We start from the raw sequence: 20463 nt of genomic DNA on the forward strand, positions 1-20463 counted from the left end.
AAAGAGAGGGTGGAAGGAGAGAGGGGGCACGCCCTGAGTCAGATCAAGGGACAGATGCACACAAACGGGCTAACATTCTTAACACAGCCCCCCCTCAATGAATCACTCTTAACACACAGGGACCGTTATTGGCACAAAAACAGAGAATGCGGCGCTCAACAAGCTACGCACAAGGCTGATGCTGTGGCAAACACGCAGTGACACAAATACACACTCCGTGACTTCCATTCACACAGGCTGACGCAAATAAAGGAAGAGACCAAACATAAACACAATCAGACGTACACACATGAACTACAAACACCTGGCAAGACCACATACACCTAGGCTGCAGCCGGCAGACACAAAAACCTCCCTGCATGTTGAGAGGCACACACCAAGTTGAGGTTGAAGTGGACAGATAATACATGCCGGAACCCATAGAGGTTAATGTGGACTTGCTCTCACAAAAATACAGCCAAGATTTCAAAACACAGCTGGACTTACTCAGGATGCTTAAGACATTCATCGAGACGCAGACTGATACAACAGCACTCACTTGCATGGACACGAGGGCTGTGGCAGATACACAAGAGGGGAGACATGTGCACACAGGCGGCACAGACACATCTACACACTGGCTGCTAGCACCCCATGTTCATCCACCCAGAGGGCATGGGGCCGGGCTGGTACTCAGGGAGAGCAGACAGAGGCAGAAAGGTGTTGCTACTGTCTGCTGAGAGTCACACGTGCGTACACACACACACACACACACACACACACACACAGGGGTCCATGGGACATAGTCCATACAAATATGCTCACCCTGTGACAAATACACAGACACCACAGATATCCATGGACACAGATATGTATACACACAGACAACCACAGTCAGTGGAAACATACTAAAAAGCACACTAAGTTGTCCATTGACAAAATCTAATTCCATGGAAGCAAAAGCCCACACCATGATACTCACACCCATGGGTGCACACCTGTAAGCTGACATTGTCTTCTCTATATAGAAAGGTATGGGAAATAGCCACAAAACGCCCTGCGATCCCTCACTCTGCCACTTCTCCCCCAACACACATACACATTCCACCCTCACACAGTGCGTCACAGCTACGAGCACACAAACACAAAGGCAGACGCAGGCTGACACTAGTGTACTCACACACACACACACTCACCTCTCCCCCACGCACTGAGACAGCTACAGAAGCTGGCCCTTGCTAACACCCCCGCCTCATCCAAAGAGGTTGATGCTGACAGACACTGAGACACAGATCCAAAGGACATGGATACACACCCAGAACCTCCCCCAATGTCCCCCTCCACTAACACACACACACACACACACACACACAATCGCCCTCACAGTTGCACCAAATACTGATACATGCACAGACCTCTCCCACCTGTGTTCCCCCCCATTTTTCCTTCTTCCTGGGATGGAGTTGGGCAACCGGCCTCCTCTCCCTCCCCCTCTCTGGGGTCCTGCCAAGCTGACTCAGTCCCCAGAGCCACTGGCCTGAGTCAGCCCTCTGGGGGCTGGCATGCTCACCATCTTTCCCTTGCACACTCAGGGTCCCCAGAATGCCGGGAATGTGGGCACCTCCCTCCACCCTGGGAGACCCTCAGTTAGGAGTCCCCTCTCCATCCCAGCAGTTGGAGAGCAGGTTGGGGGTGCTGGAAGCTGATACCCTACAGGGTCCAGCCACCTCCCTCTGACTAATTGAGTCTCCCCCTTCTGTATTCGTCACTATCTTTTCTCAGTGAAGGGGAGCTCCCTGTGTCCATGGTCCCCCAGCAATGCCATGGACCGCTGTGTGACCCCAAGCTTGGTCCTACCCCATCTTGGGTTACCTCTGTGGTCTGTCCCTCTCTGTCTCTGATTCTCTCTCTCTCTCTCTCATTTTCTGTCTCCCACTTTCATCTTCTCTCTTTACTTCACGTTCTGTACCCACCAGTGGGGCCCTTCAGTGACAGGGGTAGACAGGCTGGGGGAGGTGGAGGAGAGGAGGGCACGGTTGATTCTGGTGCCCTGCTTGGGGTCAAGGGCTGACAAAAGGCCATCAGGCCTACACACACTTGGGCTATGGAACAGCTCAGAGGAAACCCAGGACAAAGAATTCTATTCAGAGACAGGCTGGGGTAGCTGGAGGGAGAAAGAGCAGAGAGACAGGACACGGAGAGACAGAGCGATGGAGAACAGAGACAGAAGGAGATGGAGAAAGCGTATGGGGAGAAGTGAGGAGGTAGACAGGGGCAAAGATGCAGAGATAGACTCAGAGGCAGAGACACAGGAACCAAGAGAGACGGACAGAGAAGGACAGAGGGACAGGCAGACACTCATACAGGAGCATGAAGGGCACGCTTCTCCCACTTTCATCCTGCCAGGGCCTCTACAGTGAGCTGGCCACATCCCTGGACTCACCTGGAACATGAAGTATGTGCTGGGGGGTGTGGCCCGCGGCCGCAGCCAGGGGGACAGCATCCTGGAGCCAGAAGAGGTCCACGGGCTCTGGGGGACCCTGGGCCCGGCAGCTCAGGTTGAAGGGGGTGTTGGCAGTAACAGTCCTGTCCTCAGGCTCCTCCAAGAAGTGGGGCAGGCCTGGGTGGGGAGTGATGGCAGAGGCTGGGTCTCTCTGAGCGCCCCAGGTGCCTGACTCACTGCCAGGCTGTTGGAGGCTGCAGGCTCTTTAACCCGTATGTCCCCTCAAGCCTCTACCCCCAGGGCACATCATCCCAATCCCTGTTTCCCCCAACCAATGTCGGACCCCCAGGACATATAAGCCCCTCCTTCTTTTCCAGAATGTCTGACTTCTCATCCCATTTTACCAATGAGGAAGCGGGGGCCCCTGAGGATGGGAAGACGGTTAAGTCATGCCTCTGACACCTTATCTGTTTGAAAAATATCCTACCCCAACCGTGGCTGACCCCAGGATAGCCAACAACACTCCCCCTACCTCAAGATTTCTTCTTCCACAGGATATATAATCCCAATAATTTATGGCCCAAGCTTCCTGATCCCTTCAGATCTCTGACATTCTTAGTATATATGTCCCTGGCAGACATCCTGAATCTTCCAGCACCCTCTGACCCCTGGGGTTCCTGACCTCCCATGACCTCTGAGCCCAGAGCTCACCCTCCAGTCCAATATAGCCAGGCTGGGACACAAAGTTCCTTCCTCCCAGGACCACTGCGCACTGGTACCATCCCACGTCCGAGAGCTGCAAGGACAAGATCCTGACAGGGACAGAGAGGTTTGGGATCAGAGCTGGATACGGGGAGGGACGCATCAGAACTGAAAGATGGGGGTCTGGACTGGAAACACGTGAGCTAAGAGGTGGGTGCTATTATTAACTCCTTTTACAAAAGAGGAAAGTGAAACCCGGGGCTACATCACATGCTCACAGCCACACAGCCGGCCAGTGGCCAAGCTGGGGCTCCAACCCCGGTGGAGCGCCCGGTGGTGACTTTTTCACCCACCATGTGATGGAGGTGGTGGGGGTCAGGGGTCAGGGGGGATGTAGGGATGTGGTTGGTCAGGGAGAGGCTGGTCACCTGAGCTTGCTGACCACTTTCCAGTCGTCCTGCTCATCTTCACCCAGGGGCACCTGGATCTGGGTGCTGTCTGCCAGCTCCAAGGCCTGTCCATCCCGGAGCCAGGTCACCTCAGGGGGCTCCCCATGAACCAGAAGCTCACACTGAAGGGTCCCCGTGAGTTCCCGGGCACCAGTGATGTTCCCTGGGCTCCCCACAAAGGGGTCCTCCTGAGCCTGTGAGCCTGCAGGGAGATGGGGAAAAGCCGGTTTAGGAAACTCCACTTCCCTCCAATTCCTCAGTCCCACCCTCTGGGCCTGCTTATGGCAGCCACGACCTTGCCAGGCCTTTAGGCCCACATAGCTGTAGAGTGACCTCAGCGGGGGCGGGAGGGAGGCGCCTTGAGGGGAGGATGGGAGCCTTCCCAGGGGATTAGGGTCCAGCCTTCATCCTTCAACTTTGGGAAGAAGGCCCGGGATCTGGCAGCCTCCCACGTCCTGGCCTGCCGGGCAGGGCCAGCTCTTGCCCTGCTGCCCTCCCTTAGGGTCTCCAGAGACTTAACAGGTCAGGCTGGTGGACGGTGGGGAAGAAAAGGAGGGAAGGAGAGGGAGAGGGGGAGGGAGAGAGCGAGAAGGAGAGACGGGGAGAGAAGCCAGAGAAAAGTTGAGCAGGGGGAGTCAGAGACAGAAAGGAACAGAGACCCAGAGAGAGACAGAGGGTGAGAGATGAAGAGACACCCTAGGGGAAAAAAGTGGTGGAGAGACACGAGAAAACGGCAGTGACTGATAGAGATTGGGAGAGAGGGAGGGAGGGAGACCCACAGAGATGGTAGAGCTGGAGCCTGAGATGGAGCCTCGGTCCCAGAGATGGAGCAGACAATGGTGGGGCAGGGACCAGGGTGTGGGGGTGACTGTGCTGAGGGTTTTCCCCTAGGGTTTCCAAGCCCTCCCCGTCCTGCTGCTGGACTGAGTACTCCTTTCTGGAAATTTCCTTCCCTGGAAGCCCCCATCTCAGCCTCTCCCCAGGGCCCCCATCCAGTCCAGCCCCCACCCTGCCCTCAGCTTCTACTGGGTGTCTGTCTCAGCCCGTGCATCTCTTCCCGTCTCTACCCTCCTAGTTTCTATTTCTTGTCCCTCTGTTCCTCTCTCAGAGCCCCTCTCTGTCCCCCGGGGCCTCTCTGGGTTTGTCTCTGTGTCTCCCATCTCCCTCTCTGTTGTCCCAAGAAAATTCCCTGAGCCAACTCGGGACCACCCCAACACCTGCCATCTGCCCCTCTCCCACCTCCCCCAGCCCCTCCACAAGTGGTCCTGCCCCTCAGGCCACCATCACTCACCGTTGGGGGCCACGCACGCCCAGCAGCACAGAGCCAGCCACCAGGCCAGCGGGACCCTGCCCATCCTCGGGGCAGCGCGCGAGCTCTGCCAAACTTTCCTCAGAAGTTGCTGGGCACACGGAGGGGGAGGGGGCAGGGCCGGGTTGTCCCCGGCCCTCCCCCCAGCTCCGGGCTCCCCGGCTTTGGCTCTGCCCGCCTGGCACAGGAAGGGCTCCTCACCGGCTCCACTCCACTCCGTGGCCACCTTCCCTGCTCCCTGATCTTCTTCTCCCTCCCAGACCCACCCACCGGGCTAGGAGCCGAGGGGGCCACTGGGATTTCGAGGGGTTAACTTCAGAAAGAAGAGGAGAGGACCAGCCCTGTCTTAAAGGGACCCTGGAGGGAGGCTGAGGAGGGGAAGGCGCCCTGGTGGCTTCACCCCTGAGCCTGGGCCAGAGAGGCAGGGAGGCTGTGTGTTCCTCTGCCCGGCACAGGGCGCTGTCGCCCTGGGCTCTCTGGATGTCCCGTAAACATTCCTTCAGAACTCCACTCCCCGCTCAGCCCGGCGATGCCCCCTCTCCGGCCTCCACCCCCAGCCCAGCCCCAGTCAGGCACTCCTCTCACACTCACAGCTCCTCCCCACTCCTTCCTCCTCCTACCCTTTCCTCCTCCAAGGACACACACACACACACACACACAGTCCAATGTCATCAACACACAGAGGCTGGGACAGGAGGAGACATGCAGGGGCACGCTGCCAGCCCATGGGACATACTCAGAAGACAAGCCAGGTCAGAAACTCCAGTCCTGGAGAAATCTCAGAAACCAGAACCTGAAGAACACCTGCTGGTGGCATCCCCGGGTACCCTCAGGGAGATGTGGAGCCTCCTGCCCAAGGGACCCACCTGAGCACAGAAACAGCACCTGCCCTGGCTGGTGTGGCATCAGCATCATCTTGTACCAAAAGGTGGTGGGTTCCATCCCCGGTCATGGCACGTGGAGGCAGTCAATCAATGTTTCTCTCTGACATTCGTCTCTCTCTCTCTCTCTCTCTCTCTCTCTCTCTCTCTCTCTCTCCTCCTCTCTCTAAAAATCAATAAAATTTTAAAAAAGAATCTATTTTTTAAAAAGGAACAAGACCCCAGGGTGTCCTGTGGGAGCACTTTGGGGCTGGTGCCTGAAGAGTTGGGCTGGAATCCCAGCCCCACCAGGAAGTGGTGATCTTAGAAGTGACTAGCCTCTCTAGGCCACAGCTTGTCCATCTATAAGATGGGAATAAGCAGGCTAGAGGGAGGACATCCTGGTCCAGTGCATGTGCAGTTTTTCTTTGCACATGATGATGACCGCTGACCAGGCGCCCTTGATTTTTGGCATGCCTTCTGTGTGTTTCTCTGTGCACTTGCATTGTGGTCCTTGCAGACCTGGGGCCTGTATGTGGGTTCTGCTGCCTGTCCATTTCTATGCCCCTATGTATTTTGCACATGGAGTTCTCTGTAAGCCTGCATTTCTGGGGGCTGGAGGATGTGGAGGGGTGGGTGGAGTTGGGCAGCCATCTCTCTGCCCTTAACCCTTCTGTGCGTTGTTATCCCTACAGCTCATCACAAAGTCCTGTCCTTTCAGCCTCCTGATGTCTCCCACCTGCCCCTTCTCCCATCTGAATGCACCCCCATCCTTTCTTACCGGCCCCCTGTCCTGGCCTCCTCCCTGGCCTCCTTGCGTCCATTCTTGCTCTCTCCAAACCATCTCCCATTCAGCAACAAGACGGGTGTTTCAGAAATTCACATCTGCCCTGTCCCTCCCCTGCTTGACCTTAGCTCCTTACTGCCCTCAGGGCGAGCTCCCAGCTCCCTAGCCTGGCACTCAGGGCTCTTCACCATCAGCTTCCCTGAGCTGTCTCGTTTGTGTCCTATTTCAGTGATGGCCTTAGCATCCATCCTGCCACCCAAGCCTGACTTTCTGGGTTCTCTTGAATCCCTTACCTGGCACTAAGTTACCTGGTCCCATGGAGGACTCAGCTTCACAAACCTTTCTCCCACCTGGCCCTGCCCTGTTCTCTCCCTGACACCTCTGCTCTGGCCTCCTCCCTGGTCTTCCTGCCACCACTCTTCCAGACACAGCAAGAGGAGTGTGTTTCAATCCCAAATCACCCTTTCCCTCCTTTTCACCAAACCTTTCAAGATAAAGCTCCAGACAGCTTGCTTTAGGTCCCCTCATGTCCACTTGACCCTCCCCTCGGGTCCCCAGACTTTTTTCCCTTGATGGGAAAATGTGTATCTGTCTCCCTCTTTTCCTCTCTCTAAAAATCAATAAATTTTTTTAAAAAAATCTATTTTTAAAAAAGGAACAAGACCCCAGGGGTCTTGTGGGAACACCTGGAGGGTGGTGGTGGTGGTGTGTGCCTGAAGTGTTGGGCTGTAGCCTTTTGTCCCCAACTCCTACACATGCCTCAGCCCCATCTCAACATCCCTGCTCCATTGCATCAGGGTCTGGCCCTTCCCAGTCTAATCTAGGTTCCACTATTCACTCACAATATGCTATTCTTTTCTTTAACAACACTGCATAGGTTGCCATGACATAGTAGTCCTCCATTATCCATGGTTTCCCTTTCCTAGTTTCAGTTACACGCGGTCAACCACGGCCTGAAAATATTAAATGGAAAATTCCAGAAACAAACAATTAATATGTTTTAAATTGCATGCTATTCTGAGTGGATTGATGAAATCTGGTGCGGTCCCTGGGATGTGAATCATCCCTTTGTCTATCGTATCCATGCTATGTATACTCCCCACCCAGTAGACACTTAATAGCTGTGGGTTATCAGATCTGTTAGGGAGAGAGCGAAAGTATTCACATAATTTTTATTACAATACAGTGTTATGATTGCTCTATTTTATTATTACTTACTGTTGTTAATCTCTTACTGTGCCTAATGTATCAATTAAACTTTGTCATAGCTATGTGTGTATAGGAAAAAACATAGTGTGCTGAGGTCCAACCCCAGCAGGTCCAGGGATCCCCAAAGGTGTGGATGGAGTCGGCGAAGAAGGAATGACATGGAGACAGTGTTCAGTTGATCAGCAGCCTTGCCAGGATCTCTAGCCATAATCTCCAGCCAAGTTCTGTGTCCATGTTCTCTTGCTAGGTTCTCCAGTCAGGTTCTCCAGCCAGGTTCTGTAGCCATGTTCCCTTGCTAGGTTCTCCAGCCAGGTTCAGTCACCAGGTTCTAGTCAGGTTCTCTTGCCATGCTCTATCCAGGTTCTGTAGCCGGGTTCTGTCTCTAGGATCTTCAGCCAGGTTCTCTCGCTAGGTTCTGTCTCTAGGTTCTGTTGCCAGTTTCTGTCCAGGATCTTTTGCCATGTTCTGTCTCTAGGTTCTGTCTCTAGGTTCTGTCTAGGTTCTGTGTCTCTAGGTTCTGTATCCTGTTGTCTTGCCACATCTGTATTTATACCAGTTGATTCCAATCCTATCAATCTCTATTCCAAAGGTTAGGGCGTTTCTTATCTCCATTCCAGGGAGTAAAGATTATATAGCTTAAGCATGATTGTTCATAGTTAAAGTAATTAATTACCAGCCTGGCACTAAGTCAAGGGGTTTTATTCCCTCCCTAACTTCAGGGGAAAATCCCTACCTGGGGAAACAACCCTTCTCAGAGAGGTGACCTTGGTTAAAACACATAGTGCCAAGAAGATGAGCAAACATATTAAGAACAGTATGCCATATATGCCAGGTCCCTCGAAACAGCAAGGATGGACCAGCTCCCGGCAATAGTGTATATAGGGATCAGTACTATTGGTGGTTCTAGGCATCTACTGAAGGTCCTGAAACATGTCCCCTGTGGGTAAGGGGGGACTGCTGTATATTTATATATATATTTATTAATGTGACTATGTGTCTCATATCTGTCTCCTCCTACTGGCCTGTGGGCTCTGGGGGAGCAGGGACTAGATCTATTCTGGTGACCACTGCATCTCAGCTACCCTGTAAAAGTCCTGCCATAAAGTGGCCAATTCATTATTGTGGCATTTTGGAGATGCAAATATGTGTAAAGGTCTACCCACCTGTTTGAATATGGTCAGGAGACCTACATATCTAGGGCTCAGTGGACTTGGCTGTGTGCATGACCAACTTGAATCTCTGTTTGTTCACTCAAGAAATGTTAGGGGCAAAGATAGAATATTGGGGACTAGCTATGGCTATGGGAAATATTAATCATGCTCTGTTAACCACGATTGCTTTGTGTTGGTTAAAGTAAGGACATTCTGACCTGGCTGGGAGTTGTAAGCTCCCAGGACCTGGGAGTCAACCTTGGACCTGGGAATCAACTTTGGAACCATTCTCATTCAAGAACTGCCTATTATCATGGAAAGATTAACAACCCTGTTGCCCAAACAATGGAGTCCCACCCCACCCTGCATAGCCTACTTCCCCATGCCTGTAATCCCTACTTCCCCATGTAACCTTTGTCTTACCCTATATAAGCAGCTGGCTTATGGGGGGCTGCAGAGCAGATTTTTGTGGATGACCTGCTGCTCTCCCATACTGCCGGCAGTATTGGAATAAACACTCATATGTGATTCAACCCTGTCTCTGCTTAATTGGCTCAAGTAGTGACAGGCAACACGGACCCATTGATTGTCCAGTTACAGAACTATTTGCTGAGCACTTACCATGTGCTTGCAATTTACTTCCTTTGTTTTTGTATGTATTTCTAATCCTCACCCAGTGGCTATTTTTCCATTGATTTTTAGAGAGAGTGGAATGGAGCGGGGGTGGGGGTAGACATAGAGAGAGAAACATCCATGTAAGAGACATATTAATTGGTTGCCTCCCACACATGCCCCAACTGGGCCAGGGATGGAGCCTGCAACTGAGGTACATGCCCTTGACTGGAATTGAACCCTCAACTCTCCAGTCTGTGGGCCGACACTCTCCCCACTGAGCCAAACCGGCGAGGGCACAATTTACTTTCAAATGCCTTAAAAAATGTGATGGATAAGAGGATAGAAATGTTCCCTGTGCCAGGGGCTGGGGATTCCACAGTGAGCTCATCTCAGGAGGAAGAGAAACAACAACCAGATAAGCACTTATCAGGATGCAACATGGGCAGTGAAAAATAGCAGAGGAGGGTGAGGATTAACAACAACAAAAAGTTATACCAGGATTCTCTTTCTTCTTTTTGGTTAATCCTCTGGAGCAGCGGTCGCCAACTGGTGGTCCGTGAGTTCCGAAAGGTTGGCGACCGCTGCTCTGGAGAATATTTTTTCCATTGGTTTGTAGAGAGAGTGGAAGGGAGTGGGAGAGACAGGGAGAGAAACATCAATGTGAGAGTGACACATCGATTGGTTGCCTCCCACAAATGCCCCGACCAGGGCCGAGGATGGAGCCTGCAACCTAGGTACGTGCCCTTGACCGGAATAGAACCCAGGCACTTCAGTCTATAGGCAGAAACTCTATCCACGGAGCCAAACCAGCCAGGGCTCTATGAGGATTTTTGACTGTGTGTGTGTGGAGGGTGGGGTGGCGGCACACTTAACCCCTGTATTGTTTAAGAGTCAAGTGTATAACACATTTTCTGTATCCATTCATAGAGCAACGTTTAGGTTGCTCTATGTCTTGGCTATTGTGAATAATGCTGCCATGAATGTGGGGGTCCAGATATCTCTTTGAGATACTGATTTCTTTTCCTTGAGGTATATACCCAGAAGTGGGATTCTGGGTCATTTGGTAATTCTATATTTAATTGTTTTGAAGAAATTCTTACTGTTTTTCATAGTGGCTGTACCCATTTAGACCCCCAGCAACAAAGCACCAGGCTTCCCAACTGGTTGGCTCTGAGTAGGGAAGAGACACCTGATTCGATTTAAAAAAATATATATATATGTATTTATTGATTTCACAGAGGAAGGGAGAGGGAACATGTGTTCTGATCAGGAATCGAACCGTGACCTCCTGGTTTATATGTCAACGCTCAATCACTGAGCCATGCCAGCTGGGCTTGATTTGGTTTTAAAGGGTCCCTCTGCCAAGGCCAGTAAGTGAAAGGTCGACAGAAAACTTTCTACCAGAGAGGTCAGGACCTGGACGCACTACAAGGACCATTGCTTAGTGTGATGTGATGCTCCAAGAATGGGTCAGCACCTCCAGTAAGAAGCTCTTGACAGAATGAGCCAGAATCTGACTTAATTCCCAGTTTATAGGGGACTCCTGGGAATGGAAGGATATCTTGAGTAGCACCACAAAAATGCCATCAGCCAAATCTAGGATATGAAAAGTTGTACAGCCTTGGTCAGTGTGGCTCGGTTGGTTGGAGCATCGTCCTGTGCACTAAAAGGTTGTGGGTTCGACTCCTGGTCAGGGCACATACCCAGGTTGTGGGTTCCTTCCTCGGTCAGGACATGTGTGGGAGGCAGCCAACTGATGTTTCATTCTCACATCAATATTTTTTTTTCTCTCCCTCTCTTTTCTTCTTTTTCTAAAATTAAAAAAAATAAATAAAAGGAAAAATTGTAAAGGACACATTTCTTCAAGAAATAAGTGGTGCCTGGCAGGTGTGGCTTACTAATAGTGGTTGAGCGTTGAGCTGTGCATCAGGGGGTTAGGGTTCAATTCCTGGCTAGGGCACATGCCTGGGTTTTAGGCTCAATTTCCAGTCAAGGGCATGCAGGAGCAGCTGATCAATGATTCTCTTTCATCATTGATATTTCTATCTCTCTCTTCCTCTCCCTTCCTCTCTGAAACAAACAAACAAAAAAGTGGCACACAGAATGTTAGAGAATGGTTGAAGGTTTCAAAGATGTAAGATGGTACAAAGGCACTGTATGGTGAGGCTTTGGGTCCTTGTTTGAACAAACCCAGTTATAAATTACGTTTATGAGACTGTCAGGGAAACGTGAACACTGACACCGAAGAGCTGCTAATAGCGAGAGGTGTCAAAATAGGTATTGCGGTGGTAACTTTTTCTTTTTTTGTAGAAAAGCAAGTAAGAATTTATTGATGGCAGCAAAATCATACTTAGGACAGTGAAACGAGGAAGGGCATGGAAGAAGCAACAGGAGAGCCCAGGCTGGGCTGCTTTGGCTGGGAAGTCAGAGAAAAGGGGGCCTTGGAGACAGGGTCAGGGGGTTAGCCCTGGAAGAGGTGCTGCTGCCCATTGCTCCCCTGGGACAAGCCTCACCTCAGTGAGGTCCCTTAGTGGATGGGGATACATGGCTGTGGGGGAAGGAGAGAGGGAAGAGAATGGCAACCAGGGCATGTGTCCTGAGGGAGAGCGCCTGTGGTTGTAACTTTTGAAAAAGCAAATTTTAAAGGGGGTTAGGGGGGAGAGGGGTTATTGTTTTAAAAAGTTAAGCCTCTTTGTTGCAGATGAAATTTTGGATACAGATACATTATAAATGTATATAATGCTACTGAATTGTACACTAATGGTTGATATTGGGATGCATATTTTACCACACACCCAAACTAAAATAATCATAACACGCGTCACCTTTCACACTGAGGCAGTCCAAGGTCCATCCTTCCTTTCAGAAAAAAGTTTGCTAGTATTCCCGATCCCATGCTTCCCTGGGTGTGAATTTTGAGTGCTAAAGAAAGCAAGTCATCGCTTTAATTTAAAAGGAGAAAACCTTAAACATCATTCAGTCCTTTTCACATCACACTGTTGATGTGAGACACGTCCAAACCTGAAAAGAATTTTTATGAGTGTATTTGAGCTAAACTGATGACGATGGCCAGGAATCAAAAATTTCAACGGATTGAGAAAAGCTCCAGAGAATGGCAGTTTTGCAGCTTATTTTACACCTTAGAATCAGAGGAGGAGGTGTAGAGTGGGTTACATGAAATCTATTGGTGGTAGATTTAGGGGAGGGGAGAAAGCAAAGGTGGAGGTAAGGGTGGCGGGTCTAGCAGGGGGAATCTCTGAGATTGGATGAAAAGTAAAACGGATACGTACTTCTTTTACAGGATAGTGAGCAATTACAGCACATAGAGATGGTATGTGGAAGAACAGATAACAACAAGGGCTTCTGTGGTCTCAGCTCTGGTTCCTTGGGTGTGCCCTGCGGGGTCTGGGAAAGATTACTCTAACATTTCAAAGGTATGTTTCCTTAGATGCCAAAAGGCAGGCTCACTTAAGGAAAGGTTGACCTTTGTCAAGGAAGCTACAGGCCCAGGACAGGCTATGGGCCATGACCTGCTTTTAGTTAGGAATTATGGTCACACTGTCCCATGTGGTTACTTTCAGTCTGCGTTGACAAGGCCGTCATGCAGGTCTCCCCTGAGCTCATCAGGTTTAGTATGTGGTCCCTTTTTTTGCCCACAGCACTGACATATTAAAACACAGTAATAGTACATCCCAGAACTTAGCTTGTATTTTGTTTCTATTAAGTCCCAGAATTTTTCACATTTCTTTTTTGAAATGTAGTACATCTCTCAGATGCTACCTCCTCAGTCAGGCTGTGATCAGCTGGAAAATGGCCAAGTTAGGATGTTCTGGGCTACCTCTATAGAACGTAAACTAAAAAGTGAAGTGATAGCATCAGAGGAAAAAAAACCCAAAACACAAAACTTTCGGCCCTGGCTAGGTAGCTCAGTCAGTTAGAGCATTGTCTCAATACACCGAGGTTGCAGGTTTGATGCCAGGTCAGGGCACATACAAGAATTAATCAAGCCCTCGCCGGTTTGGCTCAGTGGATAGAGCATCGGCCTGCGGACTGAAGGGTCCCAGGTTTGATTCCGGTCAAGGGCATGTACCATGGTTGCGGGCACATCTCTAATAGGAGGTGTGCTGGAGGCAGCTGATTGATGTTTCTCTCTCATCAATGTTTCCTACTTTCTATCCCTCTCATTTCCTCTCTGTGAAAAATCAATAAAATATATTTTTAAAAAAAGAATTAATCAATGAATGCATGGATAAGTGGAACAACAAATTGATGTCCTCTCTTGCTTTAAAATCAATAAATTAAAAAAAAAACTTTAATGGTACATGCATTGCTAAAGCATTCAGGGGTCAGATAAACTGTCTCAAGTTACTTTGAAACTCCTAGAAAAATGAACTGGATGGACAGGTGGAAAGACATGTACTAAAGCCAACTGAAGCCAGGGGCACATGGCAGTTCCCCAATAATTCCCTCAGCTTTACTTGAATTTTTTTTTAAATATATTTTATTGATTTTTTACAGAGAGGAAGGGAGAGAGATAGAGAGTTAGAAACATCGATGAGAGAGAACATCGATCAGCTGCCTCCTGCACATATCCTACTGGGGATGTGCCCGCAACCCAGGTACATGCCCTTGACCGGAATCGAACCTGGGACCCTTCAGTCCGCAGGCCGATGCTCTATCCACTGAGCCAAACCGGTTTCGGCATTTACTGGAATTTTGAATCTTGAAAATTGTCATAAAACTTGCAGAAAAGTGGATGAAATAAAAAGCAGGAAGGTGATGGCTGTCAAATGAGATTGGTGATTGTACTAGTCTACTTCTGTGTTTGAAAACTCCCTTACTAATTACCAAATAAAAGGATGCTTCTGGTTTCTTAAAGAAGGCAGGAGGAAAAGGGTTTAAAAGAGGCGGAAGTAGGGTTACGGCTTGTGTTTCGGAATCTGCTTTTAAATTGGGAGAGTTCCCAGGGATTGGATGGGCCATTTTCAGGCTTTCCCTGGCTGAGGCCCACCCTGTCCAGGGTCCAGGCCAGCTGTTCGGAGGTTACCTTCTCCCCACCCCCCCTTGGCCTCCTGGGAAGTAAGCCCAGGACAGGCCCCTCCTCCCCACATCTGGTACTGATGTCAACAGCCAGGGTGGGCGGGGGCCATGTTTTTCAGGTCCCGCCCAGCCTCCAGGGAGGGGTGGACGCCCCCATCCCCACCCCTTGCTCACAATGTCAGACACTGTCACACACACACCAGGCTCTGCCACGGGGCTGGACCACAGGCCAGAAACAAACTTTTATTACAAAACAGGGTCCTTCGAGTCACAAGGCCAGCAGATCTGGTCTCTTCCCTGACACCGGGAGTTGGAATCTGGCCCCTACTTGTTCCTCTAGCGCAGTGTTCTCAACCTGTGGATCGCGACCCCTTTGGGGGTCGAAAGACCCTTTCACAGGGGTCGTCTAAGACCATCAGAAAACACATATATAATTACATACTGTTTTTGTGATTAATCACTATGCTTTAATTATGTTCAATTTGTAACAATGAAATTGGTGGTCACCACAACATGAGGAACTGTATTAAAGGGTCGCGGCATTAGGAAGGTTGAGAACCACTGCTCTGGCCCTTTCCCCCGTTTCTACGTGGGACTTTGAGGAGGGATGGTGGGTCAGTGTGTGTTGAGGAGGCAGGAGAGGCTTTCAGCATGGTTATATAACCTGGTCTGAGGGTCCCATGTGTCCTAGTTTACTTGGTTCCCAGCTCTGTGTGCATAACTGCACAATGAAGGTATAATCTGTAGTTGGGAGAATTTAGGGATCAGGGTGCTTGGAAAGGGTCCTTGAAGGCTGAAGGTGGGAAGGCCAGGGTGTGACTGTCTCAGTAGGAAGATGTCTGGGAGTCAGGATGAGGCCAGGTGTGAGCTGGCTGTGTGGTTCAGTGGTTGGGAGAGTGTGGCTTATGAGTCACATGCCTGGGTAATGGTGTGGTCCCGCGAGGGCTGAGGGTAGTCTCTGCGAGGAGAAATGGCCCAGGAAGGTGCCTGTTCCCTGCCCCAGGCTCCTGGAGACGGTGGTGCTGTTAAGTGTGATGAGTGAAGAGGGCATGTAGGCCGAGAATACGGTGGAACTCCCACACATGGGTTGTGAGTCCAGGGGACTTACCCTGTATGCAAGTTGGTGGGTTATCTGGGCATGTGGTTATGATTCCAGAAAGACTAAATTTAGGTCTATAGAAAGCTTGTGCGGCTGAGTTGCCTTGTGGTTGTGTATGGGTGTGTGGTTCAGTGAGTGTGGCCCTGTGGACGAGTATCTGTGTGACTGACTCTCAAATACAACTACAGGTGTGAGAACGTGGTTTCCTGTGGTGTAGACATGGCTCTGGACACAGCCATGTCCAGGCCCGAGGTCGAGGCTGCTACCTCCCAATACCCTCTCCTTCATTTGTTCCTCACGATGGGGTGGGATAGTCAGCGGGGACGGACTTGCAGCTGGAAGGCTGGGGGGATGTTGAAAAGGCCACTGACAGCTGGCTGGAGACTCACGGCACCCACTGGGCACGGGCTCTCCAGAGAGAAGGCCTGCAGGATGGCGGTGACGAAAAGGAACAGCTCCGCTCGTGCCAGGCCCTCCCCGAGGCAGACACGCTTACCTGGGGGGAAGAGGGAGATAGGGCTGGGCTAGCCCTCCTCACACCCCAGCCAGTGGGTGGGCAGGAACCGGCCCAGTAGATACCTAAGGAGAAGGGCAGGAATGCCTCCTTCTTCTTTAACCTTCCGTCTGCATCCAGAAATCGGCCTGGGTTGAACTCCTCTGGCTGCTTGAAGACTTCGGGGTCATGCAGGACAGAGCCCAGGAGGGGGAAGACCTCAGTGCCCTGAGGGGAAATCATAACAGAACTACAAATATCTTTCACCACCCAGGTTCTGGGTGGCAGAGCGCAGGAATCTGCACTGTCGCGGACACCAGTTCACAAAACGTAATAGCATCGACATGTAACAAGCTTATTACGGGCCAAGCAGTTTATTAAGCGTTTTATGTATATTACCTCACATGTAATAGGTACATGTCTTCCACTTACACACACTTACAACCACACATGTAAACTCAGTATATGTTTTAACAAGCCTAGGAAGCAGTTACTAATATGATCCCCATTTTAAAGATGGGAAAACTGAGGCCCAAGGAACTTAAGCAACTTGCCCAAGGCAACATTTGACACAGCAGAGCTTGTTATTTTATTTTTTTAATACATATTTTATTGATTTCAGACCTCCCACAAGCACTCCCCACCTCCCCCACTATCACGGATTGAGCCTGCAACCCAGGCATGTACCCTGACCGGGAATTGAACCAGGGACCCTTCAGTTCATAGGCTGATGCTCTATCACTGAGCCAAACCAGCTAGGGCCAGAGCTTGTTATTTTTAAAGTAGAGGCCTGGTGCATGAGATTCGTGCACTTGAGAGGGGAGTCCCTCAGGCCGGCCTGCTCCCTCTTGCAGTTCGGGAGCCCTCAGGGGACGTCCGACTGCCAGCTTAAGGCAGCTCCTCCATTGAGCATCTTTCCCCCCTCCCCCGGCATCCCCCTCCCTCCTCCACCAATCCAAGTTCAGGGAGAGTGGCTGCCCCTTCAGCTGAGATCAGAGTTGCCATGTTCCCAGGACTGTGTTGGAGGGTGAAGGAAGGTAGGGAGTGAGGAGAGGAAGAGCGAGGGACCTCCATTGCTAGGAACTCTGGCTAATGGGCTCTGAGCTGGGGATGTAAGAGGACTATAGGAAAAGATAGGGTCATGCCATTGCTATTAAAATAAGAGAAAGGCAGATAGCAGTGGTTAAAGCATAGGCTTGGGTTAATATCTTTCCCTGACCACTTGTGGGCTGGGTGACCCTGGCAAGTCTTCTAACCTATCAGGGTCTCAGTTTTCTCATCTGTAAGATGGGCATGTTAGTGGTGTAGGATTGCTCTGAAATCTAAACACCTGGCACAGAGCAGGTCCTCGATCATTATTACTGTTGTCACCATCAGTAGTGGTTGTCATTGCACAGTCACTGTGTTAACAATAGTCCCTGCTGCTGCCTCATGCACAAGACTGCCACCCCCCAGATCCGGAGAGCCAAGTTGGTGCTTTGCAAGCATTGCCTCATAAGATTCCTTGCAATCCTGGTTAATACTATTATCTTTCCCAATTTAGAAGAGGGGTAGGTGGAGGCTCCGAGGGGGAAGGGATTTGCCCAAGGTCCCAGATAAAAGACTGGATTGCAACGGCCAAGGATCGATTCTACTACAATGAAGCTCAGGAGGAAGTTTATCAGAAAGTGCCTTAGGTTTCTGAGGAGACATCGCCCCCTGGTGGTGCTGGCTCCAAGTTGCTCTCTAGTGAAGGGACAGGAACTGAGATGGGGAAAAGAGGAGGAGGAGGAGAAGGGGGAGGAGGGGGAGAAGAAGAGAGGAGGAAGATACAGAAAGAGAGAGACCAAGATCCAGAAAAAGTCAGAGAGACACACAGATAACAACAGACTCAGGCCTAAGCCAGAGATACTACTGGGCATGGCTGCACTGCAGACCCACCTGGGGCAGGGTGTATCCTCGGAAGTAGGTGGTCTTTGTGAGGGCTCGGGGTATCCCCATGGGCACCAGTGCCAGCAGCCGCTGCGCCTCGTGCAGAACTGCATCCGTATATGGGAGGCGAGCTCGGTCCCCCAGGCCTGGAGCCCGGCCAGCACCCAGCTCCCTTGTCAGTTCCTCGTGCACGCGTTCTGCCCCCAAGAAGAGGAGGACTGGAGGTCAGAGGGGTAGGGACCTCTCCCCTGGGAGCCCCATCTTCTTGAGCAGCTGTGGTTAGGGATGTGGCTGGTGGGTAAGCGGAAAAGCCTCCCAGCCCTCCCTGAGCCCAGGTCCCACACATCCTGTGTGCTGGGCACTGCTTCTCTCCTATCTTAACTCCGTCAGCTATTCTGTGAGCTAGGTGCCAGTATCTACCCGCATTTCCCAAACGAGGAAACCGAGGCCCAGAGAGCTGAAATCACAGCTGACTCTAATCCACCAAGGCCACCAGACCTCAAGTTCCATCTGTTAGGTCAACGAAGGAGGAACCCACAAGGCCAGAGTGGTGAGAGACTACAAATTTATTTGATCATCCGCACACCAGTGGCTGACCCTCGGTGGCTCCAGCACCCAGTGAGGGAAGTCAGCGGCTTTTAAAGGTCTTTTGGCGGGATTTTTCTGGGCGGAGACTTCTTTATGCATACCCGGAGAGAATGGAATGTGGTCACCGCAAGTGAAAAGTGGTCTTCAGCAAAGGGAATGTCCATAGTGAAATGACCTGAAAAGCCAGTTGGGGGTGGTGGGAGGGGAATCAACTCAATTGCTTCACAAACAGTTTGGCTGGTCTGAGTGCAGTGTCTTCTTATCCAACCATCCTGGCCCCTGGCTTCACCTGTCCTTTCCTTCCCTTTCTCTTTTCCCTTGGACAACAGCCCATTCTAACATTCCCTCCCACTTTCACTGCAATAAGATCTCAACCACTCATCTGTTGCACCTTATTGGCAGTGCCATGGCGGCTACCCTCTCAGCTTGGAGTGAGAACTAGGAAAAGGAATCTCCTACCCTTTAGTCCACCTCTTCCCCTTACACCTATCAGCTTGTCTCCATGATCAGGGATTTTTCTTCCTCTGTGGGGAAAACACATACATCTGTCTCCCCATCAGCTGGACAGGAACCTGTACTCTTGTCTCTCACCCAATGTAAATGGAGCCCCCAATAATCAGTCTTTACCTGTCCCCATAACACATCATATCTGACACAAAAGAGGAGTCCACAGCAGGGGTTGGAACTGCCATCGGGAGCTTAACCACTGCTCTACCTATTTTGAAACGTCGTCTCAGGACCTATAAGAAACATGTGGCCCTGGCTGGTTTGGCTTGGTGGATAGAATGTCGGCCTTTGGACGGAAGGGTCCCGGATTCCATTCCGACCAAGGGCATGTACCTGGATTGCGGGCACTTCCCCAGTGGGGGATGTGCAGGAGGTAGCTGATCGATGTTTCTCTCTCATCGATGTTTCTAACCCTCTACCCCTCTCCCTTCCTCTCTGTAAAAAATCAATAAAATATATTTTAAAAAAAGAATTAAATGAGTTAATATTTAAAAAAGAACAAAAGAAACATGTGGATGCCCAGCAAGGGGCAAAACTGGGAAAACAAGAACCTTACACCCAGGGTAACCTGTTCTCCCCTTTCATATCACTAGTGAAGCAACTGAGACCTTCCCCGCTGGGAACTGGCTTTTTGGGTCACTTCACTATGGACATTCCCTTTGCTGAAGACCCCTTTTCACTTGCAGTGACCACATTCCATTCTCCCCGCTTCGCATAAATAAGTCTCCGCCCAGAAAAATCCCGCCAAAAGACCTTTAAAAGCCAGACCTTTAAAAGCCGCTGACTCCCCTCACTGGGTGCTGGAGCCACCCAGGGTCAGCCACTGGTGTGCGGATGATCGAGTAAATTTGTAATCCCTCATCGTAATCCCTCACCACTCTGGCCTTGTGTGTTCCTCTTTCTCTACCACCTGCCCACTTGGCCCCTTCTTTTCTCCCCACAGCTTGATCCAGCCCTGTCCTCTCCCACCCAGGTCCCTACCCAGGCTCCCCTCCCACTTCATGGAAGCCCAAAGAATTTCTCTAAAATGCTAATCTGACCCCACCTCCCCCTGCCCAACATCCTTCCATGGATCTCCATTGCTCAGGATTAAGGGACAAGGCCCCAAGACATCTCCTGCCTCATTTCTCACTATGCCTCATTCGACAACCCACAGTCCCTCCGCTTCTCGTGCCTCAGACACCCCAGATGCCAGGCTCATGGTCACCTCCAGCTCTGGGCTCAGGCTGCCCCTCTCCTGAACATTCTTCCTCTCCAGCTCTCGCTTCTGTTACCAGGGCCTGGCTGGTAGAAAAGGCTCCTACCTTGGACCTTAGGGTAT

At 50.8% G+C, this 20463-nt stretch overlaps 2 protein-coding genes across 5 annotated transcripts in view; both read right to left on the reverse strand.

Annotated features, from left to right (window-relative positions):
- AXL (AXL receptor tyrosine kinase) overlaps positions 1-5154 on the reverse strand; it is a 27430-nt gene extending 22276 nt beyond the window's left edge. For 2 of the 4 annotated variants that reach the window (XM_006771870.2, XM_006771869.2), the window contains exons 1-4: positions 4865-5154; positions 3553-3775; positions 3134-3234; positions 2423-2599 (exon numbers count right to left, since the gene is read on the reverse strand). In XM_006771870.2, the coding sequence (XP_006771933.1) occupies positions 2423-2599; positions 3134-3234; positions 3553-3775; positions 4865-4928 (565 nt within the window). In that variant the 5' untranslated portion in view covers positions 4929-5154. The remainder of the gene's footprint in view (positions 1-2422; positions 2600-3133; positions 3235-3552; positions 3776-4864) is intronic. The other 2 variants (XM_015569209.1, XM_015569208.1) reach the window with 1 other exon arrangement.
- A 10066-nt stretch (positions 5155-15220) lies between these two features.
- Positions 15221-20463, reverse strand: part of LOC102753528 (cytochrome P450 2S1) — a 16636-nt gene continuing 11393 nt past the window's right edge. The window contains exons 8-11 of the mRNA XM_015569204.1: positions 20447-20459; positions 18057-18244; positions 16223-16364; positions 15221-16139 (exon numbers count right to left, since the gene is read on the reverse strand). Coding sequence (XP_015424690.1) covers positions 15958-16139; positions 16223-16364; positions 18057-18244; positions 20447-20459 — 525 coding nt within the window. The 3' untranslated portion in view covers positions 15221-15957. The remainder of the gene's footprint in view (positions 16140-16222; positions 16365-18056; positions 18245-20446; positions 20460-20463) is intronic.

This window comes from Myotis davidii, unplaced genomic scaffold (genome assembly GCF_000327345.1).
Source record: "Myotis davidii unplaced genomic scaffold, ASM32734v1 scaffold386, whole genome shotgun sequence".
In the NCBI taxonomy this organism is placed as follows: Eukaryota; Metazoa; Chordata; class Mammalia; order Chiroptera; family Vespertilionidae; genus Myotis; species Myotis davidii.